This window comes from Alternaria rosae (assembly GCF_020736505.1).
Source record: "Alternaria rosae strain MPI-PUGE-AT-0040 chromosome Unknown BKA58scaffold_5, whole genome shotgun sequence".
Classification (NCBI taxonomy): domain Eukaryota; kingdom Fungi; phylum Ascomycota; class Dothideomycetes; order Pleosporales; family Pleosporaceae; genus Alternaria; species Alternaria rosae.
Window position 1 is genome coordinate 338147 of NW_025763574.1, and position 25154 is coordinate 363300.

Consider the following 25154-nt stretch of genomic DNA (forward strand, 5'->3'; position numbering starts at 1 on the left):
AAGATAGTCATGACATCACGAGGTAGCGGTGCAGTGGGGTGGCAAAGTAGATGAACCAGAGTCGCATTGCTGATATCGATCGCTATGATACAGGGCTCTAAGTTGCAGATGCCACTCTGATCCAATCATATCCTGCTCTAAGAAACTGTCGCATGCTGGGTGTTGTCGCGAACTTTCTACTGGTCGAGCTTCACGGGGAAGTTGCCAGCCTCTATACAGATGTTAGCTATATCTCTTGCGAAAGCCCGCTGCGCATTCAAGCAAGGCGTCTAAAGCGGATTACTCACCACGCTGGTCGTCCCATCGCGATGTCCAGCCGCTGGGGCACAGAGACTTGTAGGCCAACATGAACTAAATCCATCAGCATACATGCCCATCTTCAATCCGACATTTTTTGGGTCGCGTACCTGGCGGCAGGGGGCAAAGTCCTCGCCCTTGGCGATGATGCACTTGTGGTAGTCGACGTAGTTTTGCCAGCAGTGCTTGGTCTGGTTCTGGTTGGGGAAGCGGGCATCGAAGCCTATATGCGCCGAAGCATGTTAGCACCCAATATGGCCTATCTCGAGCTCCAGGAGTCATTTTGGCAGGCGGTGCAGGGCGGTGTGCAAGTACGGGGAGGGCGTACCAGCTGTGCGGCGGCAGATTAGCGATTGAAGCTCGACATGCGGAGCAGTGGGAAAAGCTCACCAGTGACAAACTTGAAGGGCTTGGTTACGAGCTCGTCGCCGTTCTCGCCGTTCTCGTTGTCAGACATGATTGCGATGGGGTATTGGGCGTGGTTCGGGCGTGGGCGTGGCGGCAATGGCAGGCGGCGTTGCAGTTGAAGTGGTGACGGAAGTGAAGTTGTGAGGTTGCGATGGTTCGACCCGAAACGCATTGTCCACACACAATTCGCTCGGCGTTTTCCGGGCGACAGGCCCGCGAGCTCTCTCAGCATCTGCGTGCCTCACTGTGACGAAAGCCCGCGAAGACGACCTTTGATCCCCACGACAGCGTCTACAAACTTCTCTCCACCCCAATTGCAAACATAGCAATACCGCCACCATGTTCAAAGCTACCCGCGCCCTCTCCATGCAGCCAACTCGTATGATGGCCATGCAGCCGACACGCATGGCGGCCATGCAACCTACGCGCATGATGGCCATGCGCCAGAGCCCCCAGCTCTTCATGAGGCAGACAATGGGCCTGCGCAACCCCGTCCCCGTATGCCTCGCTGAACCCTATCTTCTGGAAACTTGATGCTAACAACAATATAGAAGGAGGAGCACGGCGGTAAGCCAATCACAGCGTCCACTTTATGCCCTCGAACATGAATTGACGATTGACCATATAGCCCACACCGTATCTCAGCGCATCCGCCAGCTCAAGAACATCCCCACTGAGATCTGGCCTCTGAGTACGTCTACACCCATCCCTTTCCCCATCCGCATCCCTGACTCCTTGCTAACCCAAACTCTAGTCTTCGTCCTCGCGTAAGCCCCTCCATTGCGCCCGCATACACCCCCATACCCCCATTACAAGTAGTCTAATACATCTACAGCATCGCCGTCGGCATGGCCATCTTCTCCATCTTCCGGAAACTCTGGGTCGACAAGACGCTCCGTCTCAAGCGACAGGGCAAGCAGGACTAGATGTCTGGTCGACAAGGAAGGAACCGGACACAGGAAAGATGGAATCGGCGGGCTTGGAAGGGCTCCAGCAGCCATTGTGTATAGGTACAGCATACGGGATAGAGTCCGAGTCACGTTCGATAATCAAGCATGAGATCCCTTTGTGTTATGTCGTGGGTTTGAATGTGTAGGTGATGATAGTGTGGCTCACGTTGATATTTTAGGCAGCTAAAACCAGTGATTCATGTCGCGCTTCTTGAATTGTAGTTGTGATATTGCGGAGCACCTGGTATCAAATATTTCCCAAACGCCTGCAAACACCATGCTATGAGACCAAAGGATCAAAGAGATTACACTGGCTTCGGCCCAGCCTCGTCAAGACCCTCCAGGCCCTGCATAGGGTCCATGGGTCCATTCGCCTCCTCTTGGATCTGCTCACTCGCTTTGCGATCTTCCTCACTCACGGCGTGCTTGGCCAGCCAGCCCTCCTGCATTCTGTTAGCATACCAGTCATACAAACTTACAATAAAGAACACATACCTGCTCCCAAATGGCTGTCTTGCTGCCTAAACCTTCATTCGCGTCTTTCTGTGGCTTGGCTGCTGCTACCTTGATGACAGAACCGTACAGCTCGCTCCGGTCCATGTTGTCGATAGCGTCTGTCGCATCGGTTGCAGTCTCAAACTCAACGTAGCCGAACCCCCGATGTTGATCGCCCTGGCTCTGGTTCTCCGGTTTGGGCAAGTTGACTTCAACAATGTCGCCAAAAGGCAGGAAGGCGTGGAAAAGCGTCTGCTGCGTAACTGCCTGGTCGAGGCCGCCGACGAACACGGTGGCCTTTAGTCGTGACGTGTCTGATAAATTTGACATGGTTGCCTGTGGAATGCGATTCGAGACTTTGTTGGTAGGATAGTCGTGTTCCAAAGGTTCCGCGCTGAAATTCGATATCACGTGGTTAGCGGGACCCACCTTGGCTGGCGCGCCCGCCATGGACTAGGGAAGGACAGGTGGATGCTCCATGGTGAAGCACGTCGTTGCCTTAACTCCCAGTCCGCGCTCAAGACACATTGCGGACTCTCTTTAACACCACATAACCGTCTCGTCGCGCTCTACAAAACTCGCTCCCTTGTCCATCATTTTGTTCGTGCCGTGTTCTCCAATTCGCTAATCTGACACCGAGGCGCCATCACCGCCCAACACCGTCATGGTCCGCCTACGAGAAATCCCCCGGACCGCCTGTTTCGCTTGGTCGCCAGGCCCGACGCAGCCCCTGATTGCTACCGGAACCAAGGCTGGGGCTGTAGATGCCGACTTTTCGAATGAAACACAATTAGAGCTCTGGGAGCTCAAGTTGGACGACAGCGAGCAGGGAGTCGAACTCAAGCCTGTTGCTACTGTGAGCGTAGAATCGAGGTACTAGAGAAGATGTCCAAGCCATTGGGATCAAAGAACTAAACGTCATGCCAGGTTCAACGACATTGCGTGGAGTCAACCCAGCGAACAGTACCCGCGGGGCATAATAGCGGGCGCACTCGACAGCGGGGCACTCGTGCTATGGGACGCAGAGAAGCTGCAGGCAGGCGAAGGGTCAGAGCGCATGGACAGTTGCATGCAACCACAGAGTGCTGACTTTATGCAGCGACGATGCGGAAATTGACCAGATCGACAAGCACACCGGCCCCATCCAGGCGATACAGTTCAACCCCTTCCGATCCAACATCCTCGCCTCGGCCGGTGCCAAAGGCGAACTCTTCGTTCACGACCTCGCCGACGACTCCAAGTCCTTCCGCCTCGGCAAGGCTGGAGCGAACCCCGACGAATACACTACACTGGACTGGAACAAGAAGGTTGCGCATATTTTGGCAACTGGCAGCAGCGGCGGTTTTGTCACCGTCTGGGACGTCAAGCTCAAGAAGGAGAACCTCACATTAAACCACTATGGACGGAAAACAGTCAGCGCTGTTTCCTGGGACCCCAATGTGCCTACGAGGCTAGTCACAGCTATCCCGACCGACCAGAACCCGCTCGTACTGGTGTGGGACCTCCGCAATACCAATGCGCCAGAGAAGACACTTCAGGCACACGACCAGGGTGTACTGTCACTTTCGTGGTGTGTGCAAGACAGCGACCTTTTGTTGTCTTGCGGCAAGGACAACAGGACTATTGCTTGGAACCCGCACACCGGAGAGCAATTGGGAGAGTTCCCAGTCGTGACAAACTGGACCTTCCAGACCAGATTCAACCCTTCGAACCCAAACCTCCTCGCGACCGCATCCTTCGACGGCAAGATCGCAGTTCAAACACTACAAAACACTGGGGCTGGCGCGGACCAGAACAAGGCGGCGACGGAAGCGCCTGCAGGCGAGGACTTCTTCGCCCAGACCCATGCGGAACCCCAGGGCGCATCGTTCTCTCTCAAGACACCCCCGAAGTGGCTGAAGAGGAGAGCGGGTGTGGCTTTTGGCTTTGGTGGAAAGCTGGTACGATTCGGCATCGTTGACAACAAGTCCAAGATCTCCATCTCGACATTTGCGGTGGATTCGGACGTCAGCGCAGCGAGCGAGGAGTTCGACAAGGCTCTAGACAAGGGCGACATTACGGCAATCTGCGAGGACAAGATCTCAAAGGCAGCCAATGAGGAGGAGAAGGCTGACTGGACGGTGATTGAGACTCTCACGTCGGAGAACCCGCGAAGCAAGCTTGTCGAGTACCTGGGCTTCTCTGACAAGGATGAAGAGCCAGAAGAAGAGAAGAAGGAAGAGAAGACAGATGGCGATGCGGACGAGGGGTCTTCATTCTTTGACAACGCGACAGATGAGGGCAACTTCCTGTCCGATCTCGCGGCTTCCAAGGGCGCCAAGACCAACAACCCCTTCCAGATCTACACAGGCTCCGAGTCTGAAGCCGACACCAAGATCACTCGTAATCTCATGCTTGGCGATTTCAATGCGGCGTTGGACGTGTGCCTAAAGGAGAACCGACTGTCAGATGCTTTCATGATTGCCATCTGCGGTGGAGAGAAGTGCATCGCCAAGGCACAGGCTGCATACTTCAAGAGGCAGTCCGACGCACCCAACTATCTACGCCTACTTGCGTCAGTGGTCGGAAAGAACTTGTGGGACTTTGTATACAACGCTGATCTCAAGGACTGGAAGGAAGTCATGGCTACGATCTGCACATTTGCCGACCAGGCTGACTTCCCCGACCTTTGCGAGGCTCTCGGAGACCGCCTTGAAGAAGCCATCTCCGAAGAGGAAGGAACGTACCGAAAAGACGCGTCTTTCTGCTACTTGGCTGGTTCCAAGCTTGAGAAGGTTGTTGTCAACTGGGCACAGGAGCTTCAGGAGAGTGAGAAGGCAGGTATTGAGCAGACCGACGGCGACAACAGTTTCTCTATCCACGCACGATCACTACAGGAGTTCATCGAGAAGGTTACCGTGTTCCGAAAAGTCACCAACTTCAAGGACGCCGAACAGCAAAAGGAGGACGACTGGAAACTCGAGCCCCTGTACGCAAAGTACGTTGAATACGCTGACATCGCATCTGCCCACGGTCAGCTCGCAATCGCGGAGAAGTATCTGGATCTCCTGCCCCAGAAGTACCCTGCAGCAGATGTGGCCAGGAACCGGGTCAAGCAAGCCACCAGGAAGGTTGCAGCTCAGCCTGCGGCAGCACAAAAACAGGCCCAATCAACCACTGCTGGTCGTCGTCAAGTTGTGGTCCCGTCGTATGGACAGCCTGCACAAGCAACACCGGCACCGCCCCAGCAGACACCCTACGCTCCGGTCAACCCCATGCAAACACAACCAAGAGCGTCGCCTTATGCTCCAGCCAACCCCCTTTCCTCGCAAGCTCAGCCCACTGGACCATCAACATTCACACCAGCAGCAGCACCCGGAAACGCGTACACGCCGGCTGGTTACCAGCCATCTCAGCCTCAGGGGTATGGTTATAACCCAGCGCCTCAACAAGGCGGAATCGCACCCCCACCACGCAACTTCTCGAACTCGCCATCAATCGTGCCAGCAGCCAACAGGGGCAGTATTCCTGCCTGGAATGACACACCAGACTTTGGTCCCCCCAAGCCAGCTTCGCGTCGTGGTACTCCTATGAACACTGTAGCTTCTCCGTTCCCGAACCAGCAGCAGCCCCTCGCAGGTCCACCTCAAGGTCCGTTCTCGCCAGGAGCAAGGTCAACACCTCCACCTCCTCCAAAGGGCCCCCCTCAAGGCCCCCCTCGGATGACTTCCCCTCCGTCTGGACCCCCAACTGGTGCCCCGAACCCATATGCACCAGCGCCAGCGGCAAACAATTACGCTGCACCACCTGCTGGCTTCGCACCTCCACAGCAGGCACCAGTACAGCGTGGAGCGTCGCCATACCAACCACCAACTGCTGCTGCCCCGCCATCGAACCGTTACGCTCCTGCTCCGGGCTCGCAACCAACAGCTCCACCTGGACCAATGGGCGGAATGCCACCGCCACGAAACATTGCGCCTCCTCCAGGCCAGTTCACACCCGTAGGATCACCGTACGCACCATCACCTGCGCAACAAATGCCACCCGCAGCTGCAGCACCACCACCAAGGGGCCCACCTCAAGGACCTCCGCGGGCAGGACCTCCTCCAGGCGGTCCTCCAGGCGGTCCTCAGGGTGGACCACCAAGGCCAGATTCCCGACCTGGCACCGGCCAGTCGCAAGCGGCAGCGCAAGCAGCGCCTAAGTACCGTAAGTGATTCCGAATCATATAGATTATCTCAGTCTAACACGCAACAGCCCCCGGCGACCGATCCCACATCCCCGATGCGTCCCGTCCCATCTACGAGATCCTCGACGCAGACCTCCAACGCGTCAAGGCCAAGGCACCAGCGCAGTACAAACAGCATGTCGCCGATACCGAGAAGCGGCTCAACATCCTCTTCGACCATCTCAACAACGAGGATCTGCTCAAACCCGACACTATCCAATCAATGAATGAACTCGCTGCCAATATCCAAGCCAAGCAGTATGATGCTGCCGTCGCCATCTTTTCGGATTTGATGACGAATAAGACGGATGAGGGGAGTAACTGGATGGTAAGTTTATATGAGATTTGCACATGTTTGAGTAATATGCTAATGAACGACTAGGTTGGTGTTAAGCGGTTGATTCAGTTCAGCAAGTCGACTGCTTAGGAGGCACCTGCTGCTACGGCTTCTGTCTCTACGTTGGCTGGTGGGGCTGATGATGGTTATGTTATGGTGAGTAAGATGTATAAGTAAAGGGTTGGAAGGGGGATAGATGGAGATTAGCTAGGGATAAAGATAGTTTCGAAGAGATGTCTTTAGCGGTATGCCTTGATTGGAGAATGAAGACAGCTGAATAATTTGTGTGCATGAGTGTCGTGTGTCGTGTTTCGTGTATGGGTGCATAGTGGTGGATGTGTTTGTCACACTCACGCGATAGATGCTTCTCCGTACCTTGCGTTTCACGTATCAATTGTGCGCTTTATCTTCACTATTTCTCGACCATGGAACCTCCGTAAAACTCAGATCTCGGAAGCAAACTACATCCCAACTATGTGCTACTATTGCTCTGCGGATATAGTTTGTTTCCAAGAAAGTATACCACACCCATCTCTACCAACCCATCTCCCTCTAAAAAACAACCGAAAAGAGAATTAAAAGCCACAACGCATACATCTCCAAACCACACACTATCAACCCCGCCAACACCACGCCATCAGCTTCAAACTCGAACGCTGTCATTCTCTCCTCAGATCAGACTAGACATCGCAAACCACATCGACAACTCATGAGAACACAGCGCCGTATACATAGCTTTTCCAGTGGAAAGCTTCCGATGACGATACCGTTGGCGGTTATCGAAGGGGTGGGATGGCTGCTGATAGCAGTATGCGTTCTGCTGTTGTTGCAGATTGTGTTGATGATGTGGATGGCTGAACACGGAATGCCTAGATGGATGAGGGGGTGGTGAGGGTTATTGAAGTGGAGAGGAAGGGGAGGAGATGGAGATAGAATGAAGATGGTGATGAAGTTGCTGCAGTGAAGAGAGTTGTATTGGTACTGGGACTGTTTTAGAGGCCGTGGCGACGAGGATGGAGAGGGGGGGTGATGGGCATGTTGACACGAAGGATACTCTAACATTTCTTTTGTATGTAGTGTTTTAGTTTGCTATGTATAGTAGTTATAGGGCAGGTTTAGTCTATTAAGCAAGTACTTATCATCGTTGCAATAGAGGTGTGAATATGGGCGGAGAGTGGCTGAGAAGCATACCAGACATCCTAACACCAGTATCAAAGCCTAGGTAACTACCTTTCAACAATTTCGCTATTGCAGAGAAAGCTAGACAACAACAACTACTGTATCTGCTCCAGCCCAATGTGATCATGTCGGAATACGCAGGCTATCAACGTAAAACTTTGATTCACTCACTTGTTTGTGATACTTTGAGAGTATTTTCCGCTGGAGTAGATAACAGAAAATGCAGATGCAGACAATGTTCACGATAGTGAGCTTGCAAAGTCAATCCGTGCAGGAAACTTGGGGAAGCGCCAGTGATGTGTCTGTCAACACTGGCCCTTCACCAAGTTTCTTTCCCGCGATGACTGTTTAGCCCCACCACTTTCATGAATGAATATACATCAAGATGAACGAGCATACTCAATCAAAAGTTCAGCTTGACACGAAACTCTCATTCCACCCTACCACATCAACCCCTCGCCTTCCTCAACCTCGACAACGTCGCCTTACCCGCCCTACTGTCATTCCCCCTCCCCAACTCCTTCGAGATCCAATGACCCACCTCCGCCAACGCCTCAAGATCAACCCCCGTCTTCGCACCCAAACTATGGAAGCAATGAACCAGATCCTCCGTCGCCACATTCCCCGTCGCACCGGGACTAAACGGACAACCACCCAGCCCACCAACCGCCGCGTCAAAAGTACGAATACCATGCTCGAGAGCAACAACAGAGTTGACGAGTGCCTGACCATATGTGTCGTGGAAGTGGAGGGCTAGGTCATCCTTGTTCACACCAGCGGCATTCAACGTCTTGAGCAGCTCGAGGGTTTTCGGTGCGGTGCCCATGCCTGTGGTGTCTGCGACTGATATCTCGTCCGCGCCCATCTCCAGTAAGCTGACTGCTAACTCTGCCACCTTGTGTGGATCTACATCTGGGCCTTCGTAGGGACAGCCGAGGGCGACGGAAATGTAAGCGCGCACTTTGAGGTCCATTTCCTTTGCCTTTGACATGATGGGCTCGAAGCGCTGTAGCGACTCGGCGATGGAGCAGTTTGTGTTCTTTTGTGTAAAGGACTCGGTTGCGGCGGTGAAGATGGAGAGTTCGTGGATGGGGGCTTGGGCGTCGCGGCTCGCGTTCATGGCTTCAGCGCCGGAGGAGGCGGAGGGCATGGTGTTGGGGTCTGAGGAGGATGTGTTCAGGGCTGGTCCGTTGTCGGTGCCGGGGGACGATGGGGGTGTTGGGTATGCGTCTTGGTCTGGCTGCGACTTGGACTGCCACATGGAGAGGAAGTTGTCGAAGCCCTTGACGTTGGGGAGGAGCCATTGGTACGTGATCGGATGCTGCGATTGGGGTGTTTGAGAGAGAACGTGTTCGAGGATCTCAGCCGAATTGGCCATCTGTCTTGGTGGTCAGTGGATATCTTCAGCTTCAACAACCGTGGCTCACCTGTGGTACCCATTTGGGGGAAACAAAGGAGCCTGCCTCAATGGTAGTCAGACCAGTCTTTGCGAGTCTCTCGACGAGCTCTATCTTGGTCGCCAGCGGTATCGTCTGCTTCTCATTCTGCAGCCCATCGCGTGGTCCAACTTCCACAATGCGAACGTGGTCTGCGCGGCTAGAGGCGGCTGAAGCAAATGTCCGTCGCGGGCACGGGTAACGCGCAGCGAGACGCGCAGAACGGAGGCAGAAGAACTTGGAGGCCATGGCGATAGTCTGCTTGTGTGTAGTAGGCGACTCAGGGTTGCATTCAGAGGTAGGACATGACGTGCATAGCTGTCAGACTGTTTGTGGGGTTGATGTTTGCGGGGATCAGGTTATGCATGGACCACTGAGCCGAGCTTGGAGCTCCAGCCTTGCCCAGGTGGAAGCTTCGACATTTCACCACGCGAGCATCGTGAACGTGGAGCATTGCACCTCATGCATCGTGAAGCGAGTTGCAGTACTTGGCATCTCAGACTGCATTCAACTCCTAGCAACATGGAGTTACTGTGCGACATCTGCCTTCACTGAAATCTTGGCACGCTCTAGCTGTATCTGACGCATCACGAAGCTTCCAGACATCGATCTTTGACATCAGCATCTGTCAAAGACCGCGACCCTCAAGCAGGCGGGATACTCGGGAAGTTGTCCCTTCGCTCTCCACTTCCGATTGTGCACTTCAATTGCGCCATCGATGGCCACAGGTTCGTCTCCATGAGAGAGCTACATGGCGTCGTGGGAAGTCGAAATTACCTGTGCAAGCTAAAGCGCTTCCAGCTAGTGAGCCGAAACTTTGTCAAGCGCTCTCGGCCACAGCCAATAGTTAATTCACGTGCTAGACATGTCTCTAGCGGATCTGCACGTAGTATTGTGTCGAACCGCAACCATCAGACCGCTCTTCTGCGTCGCTTGAGAGCGCAGTGTCCGCGTGTGCAAGAGCCGGATGCGTTCAGACGATATCGACACTAATACCCAAGACCCAGCGGGTCCTATCGACGGTGCTGCTTGCTAGCGCAGGGTTCAAGTGGAGACCATAAATAGAGGTCCGAGGAGCCCTAGTCGCTGTTCCAACCGCAGCCGCCGGTTGTTCAAGATCCAGCGCTTGCGGGCGCCTTCGTTTCTGTCGTTCCCTACCAAGTGCCGGCGAAATGACGATCTTCAAGGTGTAAACACGGAAGCATTTCTCCATACAGACTGCCTCGGCCTGGCCAGAGTCTTTGAAACGTCTGCTGTCGGGCCGGGCATCGTAGATTTGAGGGTCTCGGAAGCGAGCCATGGAGATCTCGTGCAACTCTACCTGGCGCCGGAAGAATTGCTAGGGCGGAGATGAGGATTTTAAAGAGTAGCCATGGCCCGCTCGCTTCGAGACATGTCCCACAGCATGGCGTAGTCGCTCTACTCGTACGTGTCGGACAAACTCCGACCCTCAGGCATTGAACGTTTGATGCATCATAATGGGATGATTGTCGGATATTGCCCGGAGCTTGACAATGAATGTGAGAAGCCGCAACTGTCCTATCATCTTGTCTAGCCTGGCAGAAACTAGGCCTTCTGCCGGCATCCGTGAGGCTCTCCGTTCTGTTCGGTGCGATAGCAAGGGCCGGAATCAGGAGACCATACGCGGGTCTTCTGCGGACAAAGGAGGGCAGACTGGCAACACTACTGACACGACGAATCCGTGAGAGACGTACCAAGTGGGCAAACGAGGTCTGGCTCGTATCCCCATACTACCCCGCGTGTGCACATTTGCTCAGACGCATTGACGGTGAACTGCTTCCCCAGGTACGGACGGCTAGTGACCTGTCTGAGAACGAAACCTTGTCTAGCAACCCAAAAGCCATCTGCTGACGGGAGGTTGAAGCTGCTTGTTACCTGAGACAAATCGTTGAGTGGTGGAGCGCAGCCAGCATACCAAAGTAGCGCATGTCTCCGATGCATGTCTGACTTGGCGCTCACGTGCACAATGGTATGATGAGGCTAGCGTTTGTGAATCGGTGAAGACGCCATTCGACGACGGATTGCACGCACACGAATGGGGTGGTGGACGGCTGGAGGACTAGGCGCCCTGGGTTAGCAGCTGGAGTTCGGCACCTGTGCGGCGGCCGCAGCCACGGCATCATGGACTGCCTAGTCCGGACGGTTGAGGCTGTTGGGAGACAGGAAGCGATGGGAGAGGGCGGAGGGAGACCTCATGAGCTCATGAGGTGTTTGGGGAGTGCGACGGACTGGTTGCAGGAGAGCCGTGGGGGTGCCAGTCGGATGGCTATGGTCATATCGCTCGCTCATCAGGCCCGCATGGCTGTTATCACAGCGGGTCCCACAAGAACGGTTCTGCCAAGAGACATGCGGAGCAGGCGACAGCAGCAACGACAGCTGCGCAGTGCTGGCAGTCGTCCGGTACTGCCAGGCACCCCGGCCATTGCGTGCAGCTTTGCATCATTCACGCCTGGGCCCGCCGTGTCCTGAGTCCTCGATGTCATCGCAATATCCGCGCCGTCAGACGTGCCCTTCGCGTGCAGAGGTGCGCAAATTGCATCACGCAGCCCTTCGCGCAGCGTCCGCGCATCCCAATCCGCTGCATCTCATGCCTTGCGGCAGATCAGAGTCGGCTGCGGGGTTGGCGTATCGTCTGCTGTCTAATGGGAGGCCGTTTGTCCAACCTTACGTACTCGTCCAGCGCTGGCCTTGGCAGAGGCTTCACAGCGGGCGGCTTGTCGCTGCCTCCTCCCACTGGCAAACCTCAGCGCTGCCATGCCAGGCAGACCTGGCGCCCTTCTACACAGCTTCGATGCGTCTTCGCGACGGCACCTTGATCGTCTCGGTCGGCTCCGTGACCATTCGCGCGCGGTCATTCGCCCGGGTGCTCACGTTGCCCATGCTGGCCCTGACGCTATCAGCTGCAGCCAGCGCTGGCGGCCTGCAGCTGTGCAGCACCTCGCGAGCCGAAGACGCCCTGGACGCCTTCACCCCGGAGCCCTCGACACAAGCTCTCTCAGTGGCTGTGGCCTCGTAGCTGCTCCGAACTTAGCGGCCGGTAGCAGATCGTGTGCGCTGCAGCCTCTCATTCGTGGAGTCTTGGTGGCGTCCAGCCCTCTCCGTCCTGCAGCAGGCCTCTGTCGCCATCCACCCTGCTCTGCTGCCGGGGGTGCCACCATTTTTCCACGATGTAACCCGACGCTACCTCGCCCTGCCCTGCAATTCGCCGTCACCGTGTGGGGTGTTGTAGGGGTTGCCACAGCCAAAGCCTCGCTGCCGCTGCGAGAACATGCGGGCACCTGGCCTACTCGCTGCGGGCCACATCCTTCATGCACATCTCTCAAGATGACCACCTCTTCTCTTAATATCCTAGCGTCGAGTATGCCGCGGCATTTTGCATCCTTCATCTTGGCAGAACCAGAGCCCTGCAAGCTAGGGCCCTGACCTTATCTGACGGGGACCAAGCTTCCTTTACCCAGACCCGTCGAGCCAAAATAATACTTACCCACCGTGACGCGCTTCTTCTATGCTCCATTGAGTATTACCCCTCGTCTTCTTGTCTATTCTGTTCCTACACCTACTATACACGATCCACGTCCTGCAGATGCAACGTTGTAGAGTACTGTAATAGCACTTCCTCTTTTATTACTCCCACCATGGCCGTCTCTCCCAACACTGCTCAGCCTGCTGAGGTCCAGAAAGTCGACAACACCGCCACCACCAACAACAACAACAACAATGCCGCTGCCGCCCCTAGGAAACGAAGAAGAAGAGCTCCCGCCACTGGAGCCACCGACGACTGCTTTGCTTGCAAGAAACGTCAAGTCAAGTGTGATCGACGCCGCCCATACTGTGGGCCGTGCGTTGACATTGGAAAAGAGTGCTCAGGATACCGTACCACTCTAACCTGGGGTGTGGGAGTAGCCAGCCGTGGAAAGCTTCGAGGCATGTCTTTGCCTATTGCAAAGTCGCCTCCTTCAACTGCAACACAGGAGCCAAAAGCCCAACGCATGAACTCGATAGCTTCCACCAGCACTACATCAACCACCAGTGACCACCAACATCAGCACAACTTCAACAGCCGTGCGAGCATCGACTTTGGCGCACACTCACCCAGGAGTCCTACGAGCCCCATGTTCTCTGCACAGCAGGAATACCAGTACTTCAGTCCGACCAGCCCAATACCCATACCCACTCCATCTACCCCCATGGGCTATCCCATGCAACATCATGGAGAACACTTCGAATTCCTACATCCCCAAGCCACCAAGTTCAGACATCACCAGCCTCACAGGGGTCCTCTCCAAAGACTGCAAACTACTCTCCATGTGCCTTTCGAGGATAACGGCATGTCGGCATCTTCGGCATCTCTTGGCACCTACAGCGATAGCGACTTCCCTTCACCGAGCGAGTTCCCAAACACACCCGTCGACGAGTTCCCGTTTGCAGATCCCTCAATACCACGTTACCAGCCGTTCGACCAGGCACCGATGGGCTCTCTGGACCACTACTTCATTCATGAGGCGCCTCGCTCATTACCCACTGGCGACGATATGAGCTCCAGCGTCAGCTCAGATCAGAGTATACACGACTATCCCGAAGTAAGCGCAGCTTCGCAGCCTATGGGCCCTGTTGTGTTTCAGGATGTTTTTATTGAGGGGGAAATGAGCTCGAGTTTCAACGGATTCCAGCCCGGTTTCTCCTTTCTCCCGTCGGAGGGTATGTCTTCCTATGGCTCTGGCCCCCTGTCTCAAGACGTACTGTCGCTCACCACTTCTATTCCTCAGAGCCTTACCATCGCTTCGCCCCTTTCCCCGCGGATGCTATCCCTTCTGGACTACTACGACAAATTTATATGCCCGGTGCTGGTGGCTTTTGATAGCCATACAAACCCTTACCGGATGCACATCATACATCTGGCCATGCGCAATGAGGAGCTCCAGAACGCCATCGGTGCTCTCGCTACCAACAACATGCGCATGCGCGGAGGTATTGAGGGACGGCGGCTGAGTGTACTGCATGACACACGCCTCATACCAGACCATGCCTATTCGCAGATGACGACACGAGAGCTGCGCGAGATGCATGGCGAGGCAACCGACGAAGAGAAGCATTACAAAGCCAACTCTATTGCCCTCCTTAACAAGAAGCTTGTCGACTACGATGGTTCGCAGGACGACTCCGTGCTCGCTACGCTTCTCATTCTTTGTCTCTTCCATGTCTGCGATTCCGGCTTTACGAAGTTTAAGACCCAGCTCGCTGGCGTGCAGAAACTGCTCAGTCTCCGCGACAGGACAACTCGGTCCGAGTTTGTTGGGTGGATCGAGACTTTCTTCACTTGGTTCGACGTTATGACTGCTGCAGTCAATGACAGAGAAATCGAAGTGCGCGGCGATTCGCTCGACATGATGAACCTGAGCGCCAATTTAGGTGCAATGGAACACCATTCTGGCTGCGAAGGCCGTTTGTTCAAACTCATTGCAAGACTCGGGCGACTGAATCTGCTGAGTCAGAACCGACCGGTACGCGATAACGACGACACGCCTACATCATCTCCCCGACCCAGGAAAGTCAAAGACTTTTACTCTTTCAGCTTCGATAATATGGATGGCAACGGCTGGGGAACGCCAATTGCCGAGCACGTCGACCCCTTCACGTCTGCACGCGATGATCCCCGCTCTGAGTTCTGGAGCGAGTGGAACGATCTGCGCATTCGGCTCCAAGAGTGGGAGTTCCCGTCACCTGGCGACATGCACTCCACGTCTTGCGAAGCAACATCTTCAATGCTTGCCATGTCGCCAGAACAAGCTGCGCTTCTCCACATCAGCGAGAGTTTCCGCTATGCGGCGCTTCTCTACACCGAGCGCCTAGCACAACCGACTCTCCCCGCCTCAACCCTGAACTTCCAGAATCTGGTATCACAAGGTCTGTACCACATATCCCAGATCGGTATCACGAGCTGTGTCAACAAATTCCTACTTTGGCCATTGTTCATTATCGGCACGGAGTGCGTTGACCCGGAACACCGCGCTGTGGTACGACAACGGTGTGTAGAGATCCAACGCGAGAGCGGTTTCTTCAACAACCTGAGCGGTCTGGAAGTGCTCGAACGCGTATGGCGCGAAGATGACGAATGGTCAGACGGCGATTTGCATGTACCGAGGCAGAACGGACCTTTCAGTAACATGCAGCATCCTTTCCGATGGAGGAGAGCCATGGATCGCGTGGACGGGGAGTACATTGTGCTTTGATGAGGACGCTTTTGCTGGACACAAGCTACACACACACACACACACACATACATACGAGGTTGAGCACATACACACATACGGAGCTCATACCAACGAGGAAAAACGTGCATGAACAGGTTTTACGACATTCATGGGATTCTGGCATAATTGGGTCGGTTGGGAAAAGCGACCCTGGTAAACAAGGTTTCGGTCGCGGCATCATCTTTATGTATTTTTGTAGCGACGTTTATGCGGCATACCCTGCAACGATATGAAGTTTTGTGAACAACAGCACGCAGTAAATGAAATGAAAAGCGTTTTCTCTGCTCACTTGCATTCACCCCACGCTTGCTCCTTCCTAATCGACACGTGATCCTTCCATCCATGGCCTTCACCCGATTTTCCTATCTTTACACGATTGCGCAAGCTCGACTAGATCGGGCACTCTGCACAGACATCGTACTCTTGGTCTCGGACATGCATCCCAACGCTTATCCCATGCAAGGCTGCATGAGCTGGACCTCTACCAATACAAACGGATCACAAATGTGGTCACACGAAAAAATGAAGTGAAGAAAAAATGATGTCCTCAGGCCATCATTCAGACGAGGCTCACCGGTTCGGCGCCGGTCAGCAAATCGTACAACTTGCTAACTTTGGATATGTCGGTCCTTTCTACCCTGCGTAGATTGCCGGGCGCCGTCCACATGCACAACAAGCATCTGACATGAGACGGGCGTCGGATAGCAAAATCAAACCACATGTCCCAAAAAACGATCAACATCGTCATTGCACAAAGTTTGGTAGGGTGTACTACACCCACCAATTAAACAACGACAACATGATTGCTCGAAAAGATATGCGCATCTCACATGCCTGCACCAGCTGATGCCTTGACCTGCAAGCTGCAACATGGTAACTCACGAGCTACAACTGACACCATAATTACAAGACAGCGCTACCTTGCGCAACAGGACATCTACCAGGTCAGGGTTCACAGGAGGGTTCAAGGTTTCACGGCGATGGCGAACGGCCGTGGCGCGCAAGAGGCGGTTATGGCGGATTAGAGTGCTGACGAACCGGACGGCAGACAGCGTTAGGTAGGCAGTGGCAGTGCGGCGCGGGGCAAAAGGAATGAGGTCTCGGAGATGCCGGGTGTCGACGGCAATGAGGTACGACTGGTTCTTGGATGGAGAATAAACAATGATGGCTTTTAGAGGCGGAACGACATGTAGTATGGTGATTCCGATGCGCTCTTGGTGATGGTACGTACCCGCGTGTGGATGGGGTAGGCTCGCTCGTTCCGGCTCAGCTTGCCCTGTCTCCTGCGATGGACATCCGAACGGCGATCTGCAGTGACTTTCTGCCAGGTACAAGGCGGGATTATAGCTCAGCTCATGTACCTACCTCACACCTACATACACCATTATTCTTTTCTTTGTTCAAACCACATCATTCCAGTAAGCAAGTCTATCCTTGCATATTCAAGTCACACACGTCATCTTGGTGCATCGCAACACAGAAACGACGCCGGCGCATTGCTTCTCTCATTGCGGGGACAAACAGATAGTCCAATTTCAGAAGGCCGCAGTTGCTATCCGAGAGGGGGAAGTACAACGACACGAAGCGGAGAGAAGCCCGTTGTTGGACGCCTCGAAGCTGTATACTTTCGGACATGTAATTCATGCGCAGCCCGGAACGGGGTATTTCGATAATACGAATTCAACCGTTTCCCATTACCCCACGCTTCTCACTACTACCCCTCCCCATACTCACGTTACCCCTCTACATCTCTCCATCGTGTCGTGTCGCATTACCTGCGCTACCCCTTCAAATCTCCGTGCGTGCATCTCCATCTTTCGCTCCTCGGACAGGAATTCGACTATTATAGTACGATGGTAAGAAGTCAGCAAGTAAGCTCAGCCGAACAAGCCAAGACGAAGAAAAGGGTGCTGTAGCATGAACGCCGGCCCCATCATCATCAGCGCTAGGAACTACTCGCGGATTTTGAAGTAACAAGTTTCCCGGCGCTATGGGATCCAATTGCGCAGCAGAACGTGACTCGAGATCTTCACTCTAACGTCGCATTTCGGGGATAGTTAGCCAGTATTAACGTGGTTTATCAGTTCCCTTCCCTGGGATATAGGTAACCTTAACAATCTTGTTCGGAATTACCGACAGCCTGTCGCTATTGTCGCAATGGCCATGACTATTGTTAGTACCTCTGTATCGCGTCAACCAACGCACGGGTTTAAGAAAGTACCAAGACAAGATGACGCACAAGCACGCCAGACGCGTTGCGTTGGTTTGGTGTGGTGTGGTTACCATCCCGTATACGCAGGAACCGCTCGTCTCGTCACACCTCCACGAAAAGAACGCCTCTCGGGCGCTTACTTGCACTACCAGTCCAAGTCCCCCCTTACTCAAGCCGGGCGTAATGCCTAATGCGGCCATCGGCTATTATCTACAAAGACGGTTGCGCTGGGCGCGCGGTTTAGAGCTTGAGTTTGTCTGACAGACGCTGGACGGATATGTCTTGCATGTGATAATCTGGGGAAACAATTTTTGTACGTAACGATTAGAACTAGTTTTGCGGAGTAGCATAGCCGGTAGTTTGTGGAGAGAAGCGCTTCAACTGCTGCTTGTCTCCACTGGATACGGTGCTGGTGTCTCCGTGATGGGGTGCGGATGGCGTTGGGTTGGGCTGTGTGCGAAGGGTAGCGGGTGTGAGGCGCAGGATGGTGGTGATCGCGGGGCGGGCCACTGCACTCGATCACCAAAGGGCCGAAACGGCTGGTGAGATGTGTAGTGGATGTGTGTGTGTCGGGTGCGATTGCTGAGTTAGCCATGGCGAGCCGGACGAGAGTGATTGGGTGAAAGGGTTTGGAATGGTGACGTTGTGGCTGAGGGAAAAAGCAGATATCGTGAAGGCGCGATAGAGGCTCTTGACGTGGTTCCTATGCCGGGACTTCCGTTTCGCTGTCGACTTGAGTAACACGTACGCCTTCTGTAATCTGGTTACATCGGTGTTGCAGTAGTTTCTTGGTAGTCATATTCATCTTGAAACATATCTGTAAAGAAGAGTCGCAAAAGCTGAAGAACAAATATATGCTGTTGCGCGTCGTGAAAGCCGGAGCTTCCGACTGTTACGCCCACCTCTCGCCTCCCACAATCATTGTCCATCGAGTCTGACATCCTCTCAACCACACGGAAACGCGCGGCACTCGAAGAATGAAGCCTCACAGACCCTAATTCCGATAGCTGCGTACTGGCTCCTGGGCAAAATGACCATCGTGAACCTCTACCGTCGTTCAACGGCCATAACGTCATGGTAGATCCGCTATCGAGCACAGACCTGCGTCCAGGTGTAATGCCCTCTTGTCAGAGCGCGAAAACCTCGATTATCAGTACATCGCAACGATTCCTGCTCTTGAATGTCTTCAATTTCTGATGATGATCGTCTTGGTATGCTTCATCATCGTCCTGTACAACCACATTCTTTCAGCCTCCTACATCATAGCACCTGTCATCGAGATTCAAGACTGCCGGACCGCATAGCCTATGCACTCTCGACTGCAACCGTGCATCAGGATGCCGAAAGAATCCTCCAAACTCCTCTGTGCGCATCTTGCACGGACACCGAGGCGCTTGATGATTTTTTTTACCTCTGAGCTCAGGCCTCTCGCGTAGACATTCACAAGCTCGGCCTTTCTCCATTCTCTCCATGCCCAGCACAGTCTTCGTGTTCTTATCGCATGTGGATCCTGTAGGTCTGAGCGCAAGGACATCGCGTCATATACGAGATTTTTACAAGTTCGTTGGTGATAAGGCAAGAAGTTGAAGATGGCAATACGAATTTGGAAGCCGCGGATACACAGTGTGTAGTGCCGAAGATCATGTCTCGACGCGAGTTTGCTCAGACGGCTCGGTTATTCTACAACGGCTATGATCTACTGACATGAACCGTTCAGACGTTCTTCCTCGGGAAACAATCGTCTTTCCTTGCGGCGCCTTAACCGCCAAAAACATCATTCGCTCACTGCAATTCAACAAACAAGCACGCCACACCGCCTACTGCTGACCAAACATCCAGAAGCAGATTCTCCGCATGGTCCTCAATTCCAGCCACGGCGGTACGGCCTCAAGACGGGCCACCGGCGCAATGCTATTCCGCACAGCAGCCGAGCAAAACATCCAACTCCCCTGCCCACGCTCAGCCACGACTTGGGATAGGCTACCAGCCCCTCGTAACTATCACTCGACCCATGATATATCACATCGTCAATGCAAAAATAAATCCACTAGCGCACCGAATGTTCGATTCAAGAGTCCACGGACATGGTACGGACATGGACCTCAATCTGTGCAAGGCTGTGCAGATAGACCTGCAGATATGTAGCCGCGGGAAGTTAACCGATTGCGGATAGCAACCAGCTGACTGGGGGTTGATTGGCAGCAGGCAAGAGAAAGACAATAGACACGGCCTAGATTCGAGTCATGGCTGTTCATCGTTGATCGACGGACACTAGAGGGGGGTCTTCTAGATCCCAGCACATTGGTGTTGACAAACCAAGCGACGCTCTAGAGGAAATCAGTTTGTAAATCGACCGACAGGGACGAGGCACCATTGGTGGGAATTCAATAGACCAGAGATCGTACGTTGTACTTTATCGCAGTGGAGCGAAGAGGGAATGGATACACGTCGGATCAAAGAACCCATACATCTCAACGGCTTCTCAAAATATCCACAGATAACGGTCTTGGTAGACCCTTTTCTTCACCTACAGCGCATGAATGCTTCAGCCCACACTTCCAAGGTTTCCAATACGCGACTCGTACCTGAAACCAAGGCACACCACGATCAACCCCCCACCACCATACCCCTCAAAGTAACTATCCAGACTATCCTCTAGAGTTCGCACTAACGAACTTCACTCCTACCCTCTTCCAGCCCATGTCCTCCGACGTGGTCCTGCATCTATCTGCAGCTCCCCTCTACACGCCAGCAGCACCAGCTAGCCTAGAACCAGTTGATCACCTATTTCACAACACATCCATGCATGACACCATGCATGTGAAGCTATCGATTAAGCTATCGACGCATCTCATGCACTGTGCTGTGATTGTGCCTGCTTCCCCTACCACACCCTCTCCGTCTCTCTCCCGCAACAACCACCTCAGTCTGACATTGTTGCTTGCCTCGGATCAGACCTTTATCCCACATCCGGCCGTGGGATATGCAATGGAAGGTGCTAAGAAGATATGCGGAATGCCTCGGCAACCGTCGGTTAGTGCGGCACAGCAACGGGCCGTGCTTCGATAACCGCTTCGAGAACTTCTGGGCCGCTGCTACACCAAACGTCTCTATCTACGCCATTGGATTGGGCTATGTGTCTTGTGGTGAAATGGTATCACGACGTGGAGGTGGCTGGCTGGGCTGGACCGAGCACCGTTCTGAATTCCTTTCCTTTCCTTTTTCCCCTCTGCCCCCTCTAGCGAATGTCAAGGTCCACATAGTGCACGTTTATGCGTTCATGTCTTCCCCCCCAACGAACGCATGTTCGTATGTACATTCGTTTTCGGCCACTCCAGCTGGGTTGGGAAGGTGAATAGATAGGTAAGCGCGAGAGACACGACATATTCCATTGGCTACTACGTCAATAATGTGGAGAGGTGCATTGAAGTCTGAATAGAGAAAAGTACCTAGGTAATCGAGTAACGACATGTGTTTCGGAGAAGCGAAAGAGGGGGACAAGGCCGGGAAGGAAGGGGGCGGGACAACGGCCTGAAGCGGGAAGGGAAGGATCTAGCAGGCTTCGGAGGTTTGTTTCCTCTAGCACAAGACACTTGACACACCTCGTACAACCGAGATGATGCGAATTATGCTTTAGATGTCGCTATTTCGTGTTTGAAGGACCAAATTTCGCGTATTCATACATTGGATTGACATTGCTAGCTGCCTTAGGGCTACCGATGATATTGGTGGTACATTCGTCTACATGCTCATTTCGTCCGCTTCTTCCTTGTAACTGACTTGTGCCGTGGCCCTGCCAGACTTCTTCCGTATTGCGGCAGGTCGTGCATTTCGCTTCTGCACAGCAGGAGCCTCGTCCTCGGTCCCTACGTCGCTAAGCGGGGGTGAGCTAAGTTGATCATCCTCTTCGTCTGACGCCGAAGGTGTTGACACGGACTTTGCTGCTGCCTTCTTCTTAGTCGAACTCGCTGCTGCTCGCTTAGCTGGTGCCGCCTTCTTGGCTGGTGTTTTGATGGGCGTCTTGACATCCTCGAGTGGAGCGGCTTCACTTGCTATGGAGGCCGCGTCAGCGGCGGTCTTGCGCTTCTTCTTCGCTGGCGTAGCGGCACCGTCTTCTTTCTTCTTGACGATCCGTTTTGGGGGTCTGAGCCAGTCCTCCATTCCAGGAGGCCAGTACACTCTTCCCTCTGGTCCTCCCATGCCTACTTCCTCGTCAAGTACAATGGGTGGGGGTATGTCCTCTGACTCTTCTTCTTCCTCAATCTTTGCATCCAGCTCGTCAAGCTCGTCGGTCTTCTTCTTTTTGCTCTTCTTTACCGCTTTCTTGGATTTGGGCTTCCAGGGCTTGTTCTCATCTTGACGTGTATGTGGCAGAATGTCGTTGAAAGTTTCGAAGCCTGGGAGCTTGAAAGTTCGCATAAGCTCGAATACAGCCTGTTCCTTGTCCTTTGCTTCAATCATCAAGTCCATAGTGTCAGGGCAGGGCGGAAATGTCATGACGCGGGGTGAATGCTTTCTCCGCTTCGTGCGAGTAATCGCAGGCGGTGTTTGCTCAGAGTAATGCATCTTAGGCGTGATTCCTTTCTTCTCCCATGTTGCAAGAATACGTGGATAGTAATCCATGACGTCCTTGGTACCTTCACGAATCTGGGTTTCGTCGAAGAGGATGTTGTGATGGTGGTAGTCAAGCACAAATGGGATGTTAAGCTCTTCACATAGAGGCAACAACTCATGCATGTTCCATACAACGTCGTCGTTCTCAAGCACCAAACGGTTCTTGACTCCTTGAGGAAGCCTTGCGTAGTTCTCCTTGAACCTCTCAATGGCCGCCGGCTTGTCGCCATATGCTCCACCGAGATGGAGGATCATCACAGCATCCCGATCTTGCTGCTCTGGAAGCTTCAGAAGAGAAAGCATCTCAGCGTGATACTCCAGATCACGCATTGCGTTGTCAATGACCTGCTTTCGCGGGGAGCCCAATTGTGTGAACTGGCCCGGATGAGTAGTCACTCGATGACCCAGCTCACCGATCACTTTGCCCGCTTCACGCAACGTCTCGGCAGCGAAAGGCTCAAGCTTGTAGCCATACTCGTCATGGCTTGCAAACGGAAATATCTCGCTACTCAAGCGCATGAACTTGATGCCGTACTTGTCGTTCCAGCGCACCATCTTGATGATATCCCGCGCATTAGCGAGGCCAATCTCTTCGACATATTTCATGCCCCGCGCGACATCCGCTGGTTGTTCCTTATCAGGGCGATTCTTAGTGGCATGTTCGGGCTGGGAGGGGTCCTTCAGGGGATGGCGATGTTCGATTATGCTCGCGATGCGGCAGGTTCTGGAGCTGAAGACGGGAGGGGTAGCACTACGGAGGTACGTATTGAGACAGGCCTGTATGCACATTCGTTAGTTTAGATTAAAAGGTACCTGCAGGACTCATACATAGCCAAGTCTTCCTTTCCACGGAAGAGGAAGGTATTCAGAGTTGACCGGTGGGGGTCTCGACAGGGCTTCCTTGACCTCTGCCTCGTCCTCGTCCTCAGCCTCGAGGTTATCGACATCGTCGGGATCTGCCGCCACCCTAGTGCTGGCTGCAGGTGCAGTGACATTCCCAGCTACGCCATTCACGGCACCTGTGTTGGTGTCTTCGTCTTCTACCTTGATTTGCTGGGCGCCGGCCTTCTTTCGCTTGTTCTTTGCAGCATTCGCTGCAGGGGCGGCGCCATTCGCTACCGGCGCATCGCCGTTTGTGGCAGGTGCTGAGGGCGCCTTCTTCTTCGCAGGCGCACCTGATGCAGTATTCGCCTCATTCGCAGTACCGTTGCTGACGGCAGATTCCAGCACAGCATCATGCGCGGCGCTTTCGTGTCCGTCAGGCGATGCGCGTAATGCAGTGACTCCGTCGAGGATGTCAGGGTTGAGATTAGGGTCTGTCTTTTCAGCCTTTCCCCCACGCGTCGTTTGGCGACGAGGTGGCTTCGCGACGTTTGACGGCAAAGGCACGTCTGTTCGGCGCATCTGTGATCGGTCCATTGGGGGCGCCTCTTCGGTCGTAGGCACCGCAGCTGCTACAGCAGATCTCTTCCGCTTAGGGGGCATGGTTAGAAGATAGGGGATTACGCGCGATCTCTGTAGAGTTGCCGTCGCTCGGAGTGGTGGATGGAATGCGACACGAGAGCAAATGCTGTGAAGGGAACGTAGCATGTGTCCGAACTCAAGTCATGTCGCTGTAGTAGAACAGCAAGTTTATTGAAAGGAGGCTGAAACCCGCGAACCGTGCTTTCACGTCCATGTTGGGTGGCTGTCGCGTCGAGCTCGCGACTACGTCATTACATTGAAGTTTGAGAGCATGACGCCTGGTGTTGCTTGAGATCGGCTCAGACCCGATCGGCTACGATTAGCGACCCGCCCGATCTCATGCCAGATTCCATCTTCCGCATTCTACAATCCCATCATCTGCACAATTGGATTCGTCCCTGAACTCATTGAGGAGGCTATCGCTACCTGTCGCACTCTTCAACGAGCTTCAGCAATCATGATGTTCGACCATGCCCGTAGCCGGACGGCATGCTGTGCATAATGTGTATGCACAATCGTTATTTGTGCAAAGCTCCACTGAAACACATGGCCCACTGATGGGCTGGACATATCACGATCTAGGTGGTTCGATCGTCATCAGCGCATCTACATCAGTCTCTCGCGATGGTGTGCAAATGCCCAAGCTCGGTCTCAATTCGATCATGTACTGCGAAACAAACAGGGCATTTGTTGAAACATCGCGAAGCCAAACAAGTGGTTAGAGCAGCACAGTAACCTCTAGATACATTTCAAGGTAGCTTTCATCTCTCTCTGACCTTGAGTCTTTGCGCATCCATAAGGTTCAGTGGTAAAGCTATTATGTGACATGTCCGCCCAATGAGACAATAGCTCTGTATACACGAAGATGCCGAAGGCTATTAAAAAACAAATAGACCATCCTCAACCTTTCTTCTCATCTCTAGTCTGTACACATTCCTCGTATTACTGTGCTATCACAAATCCCATGCCCTTCTCCTGCTTTCCTATCTCCACAACCAAAAGTCCAACACTGCATAAAGAAATAGGAAAGACAGTCTCCATCTCAATGTCCCCATTTCCATTTCCATCTCGCTCACGCCCAAGATCCCTATCTTGATCTTGTCCCATCCACTGCAGTAGACTTAATACATTTCTCTCTACCTTCTTGTCTTTCTTTCGGTTCCCTCTTTCTTAGCCTCCGCCTTCGTCCTCGCTTCGTTCGTGGTTTCCGTTCCCGATTCCATCTCAGCTTCCCGTACAGCCATCTCAGCATTAGCAGTAGTACTAATTCGACCAATCATGCT

At 53.6% G+C, this 25154-nt stretch overlaps 9 protein-coding genes across 9 annotated transcripts; 4 read left to right on the top strand and 5 right to left on the bottom strand.

Annotated features, from left to right (window-relative positions):
* Nucleotides 1-47: 47 nt before the first annotated feature.
* BKA58DRAFT_384303 (cytochrome c oxidase polypeptide VIb) lies at nt 48-849 on the bottom strand. The gene is made up of 4 exons (XM_046170255.1): nt 688-849; nt 408-520; nt 288-351; nt 48-211 (listed from the first exon to the last, which is right to left on the bottom strand). Exons 1-4 carry the CDS (start codon nt 752-754, stop codon nt 177-179), a joined length of 279 nt encoding a protein of 92 aa, XP_046024889.1. The 5' UTR covers nt 755-849; the 3' UTR covers nt 48-176.
* Nucleotides 850-1044: 195 nt separating this feature from the next.
* On the top strand, nt 1045-1631 carry BKA58DRAFT_401615 (uncharacterized protein; the record flags this gene model as incomplete). The annotated part of the gene is made up of 5 exons (XM_046171677.1): nt 1045-1203; nt 1257-1272; nt 1334-1396; nt 1460-1472; nt 1541-1631. The coding sequence occupies 5 exons, from the start codon at nt 1045-1047 to the stop codon at nt 1629-1631; spliced, it is 342 nt and encodes a 113-aa protein (XP_046024890.1).
* A 329-nt stretch (nt 1632-1960) lies between these two features.
* On the bottom strand, nt 1961-2480 carry BKA58DRAFT_401616 (peptidyl-prolyl cis-trans isomerase E; the record flags this gene model as incomplete). Its single annotated transcript, XM_046171678.1, has 2 exons — nt 1961-2098; nt 2151-2480. 2 exons carry the CDS (start codon nt 2478-2480, stop codon nt 1961-1963), a joined length of 468 nt encoding a protein of 155 aa, XP_046024891.1.
* Nucleotides 2481-2639: 159 nt separating this feature from the next.
* Nucleotides 2640-7053, top strand: BKA58DRAFT_420677 (uncharacterized protein). Its single transcript, XM_046172745.1, has 5 exons — nt 2640-3023; nt 3078-3197; nt 3250-6338; nt 6387-6685; nt 6740-7053. Exons 1-5 carry the CDS (start codon nt 2815-2817, stop codon nt 6782-6784), a joined length of 3762 nt encoding a protein of 1253 aa, XP_046024892.1. The 5' UTR covers nt 2640-2814; the 3' UTR covers nt 6785-7053.
* A 783-nt stretch (nt 7054-7836) lies between these two features.
* On the bottom strand, nt 7837-9701 carry BKA58DRAFT_420678 (hydroxymethylglutaryl-CoA lyase). Its single transcript, XM_046172746.1, has 2 exons — nt 9301-9701; nt 7837-9251 (listed from the first exon to the last, which is right to left on the bottom strand). Exons 1-2 carry the CDS (start codon nt 9556-9558, stop codon nt 8322-8324), a joined length of 1188 nt encoding a protein of 395 aa, XP_046024893.1. The 5' UTR covers nt 9559-9701; the 3' UTR covers nt 7837-8321.
* A 2055-nt stretch (nt 9702-11756) lies between these two features.
* On the top strand, nt 11757-12941 carry BKA58DRAFT_457316 (uncharacterized protein). Its single transcript, XM_046174628.1, has one exon. It carries the CDS (start codon nt 12085-12087, stop codon nt 12751-12753), a length of 669 nt encoding a protein of 222 aa, XP_046024894.1. The 5' UTR covers nt 11757-12084; the 3' UTR covers nt 12754-12941.
* Nucleotides 12860-15742, top strand: BKA58DRAFT_170162 (fungal-specific transcription factor domain-containing protein). Its single transcript, XM_046165149.1, has one exon. It carries the CDS (start codon nt 12966-12968, stop codon nt 15558-15560), a length of 2595 nt encoding a protein of 864 aa, XP_046024895.1. The 5' UTR covers nt 12860-12965; the 3' UTR covers nt 15561-15742.
* A 2238-nt stretch (nt 15743-17980) lies between these two features.
* On the bottom strand, nt 17981-18869 carry BKA58DRAFT_401621 (uncharacterized protein; the record flags this gene model as incomplete). Its single annotated transcript, XM_046171679.1, has 3 exons — nt 17981-18442; nt 18542-18610; nt 18696-18869. 3 exons carry the CDS (start codon nt 18867-18869, stop codon nt 17981-17983), a joined length of 705 nt encoding a protein of 234 aa, XP_046024896.1.
* A 2665-nt stretch (nt 18870-21534) lies between these two features.
* BKA58DRAFT_401622 (UV-endonuclease UvdE-domain-containing protein) lies at nt 21535-23892 on the bottom strand (the record flags this gene model as incomplete). The annotated part of the gene is made up of 2 exons (XM_046171680.1): nt 21535-23184; nt 23236-23892. 2 exons carry the CDS (start codon nt 23890-23892, stop codon nt 21535-21537), a joined length of 2307 nt encoding a protein of 768 aa, XP_046024897.1.
* Nucleotides 23893-25154: the final 1262 nt, after the last annotated feature.

Bases quoted from the DNA above. Each gene is read 5' to 3' on its own strand.
- BKA58DRAFT_384303 (XM_046170255.1), bottom strand. From the start codon at position 754: ATGTCTGACAACGAGAACGGCGAGAACGGCGACGAGCTCGTAACCAAG. The intron at 521-687 runs GTGAGCTTTTCC...CGGCGCATATAG, and splicing joins GCCCTTCAAGTTTGTCACTG to GCTTCGATGCCCGCTTCCCC. The intron at 352-407 runs GTACGCGACCCA...TGATGGATTTAG, and splicing joins ACTTTGCCCCCTGCCGCCAG to TTCATGTTGGCCTACAAGTC.
- BKA58DRAFT_420677 (XM_046172745.1), top strand. From the start codon at position 2,815: ATGGTCCGCCTACGAGAAATCCCCCGGACCGCCTGTTTCGCTTGGTCG. The intron at 6,339-6,386 runs GTAAGTGATTCC...AACACGCAACAG, and splicing joins GCAAGCAGCGCCTAAGTACC to CCCCCGGCGACCGATCCCAC. The intron at 6,686-6,739 runs GTAAGTTTATAT...ATGAACGACTAG, and splicing joins ATGAGGGGAGTAACTGGATG to GTTGGTGTTAAGCGGTTGAT.
- BKA58DRAFT_420678 (XM_046172746.1), bottom strand. From the start codon at position 9,558: ATGGCCTCCAAGTTCTTCTGCCTCCGTTCTGCGCGTCTCGCTGCGCGT. The intron at 9,252-9,300 runs GTGAGCCACGGT...CCACCAAGACAG, and splicing joins CCCCCAAATGGGTACCACAG to ATGGCCAATTCGGCTGAGAT.
- BKA58DRAFT_457316 (XM_046174628.1), top strand. From the start codon at position 12,085: ATGCCAGGCAGACCTGGCGCCCTTCTACACAGCTTCGATGCGTCTTCG.
- BKA58DRAFT_170162 (XM_046165149.1), top strand. From the start codon at position 12,966: ATGGCCGTCTCTCCCAACACTGCTCAGCCTGCTGAGGTCCAGAAAGTC.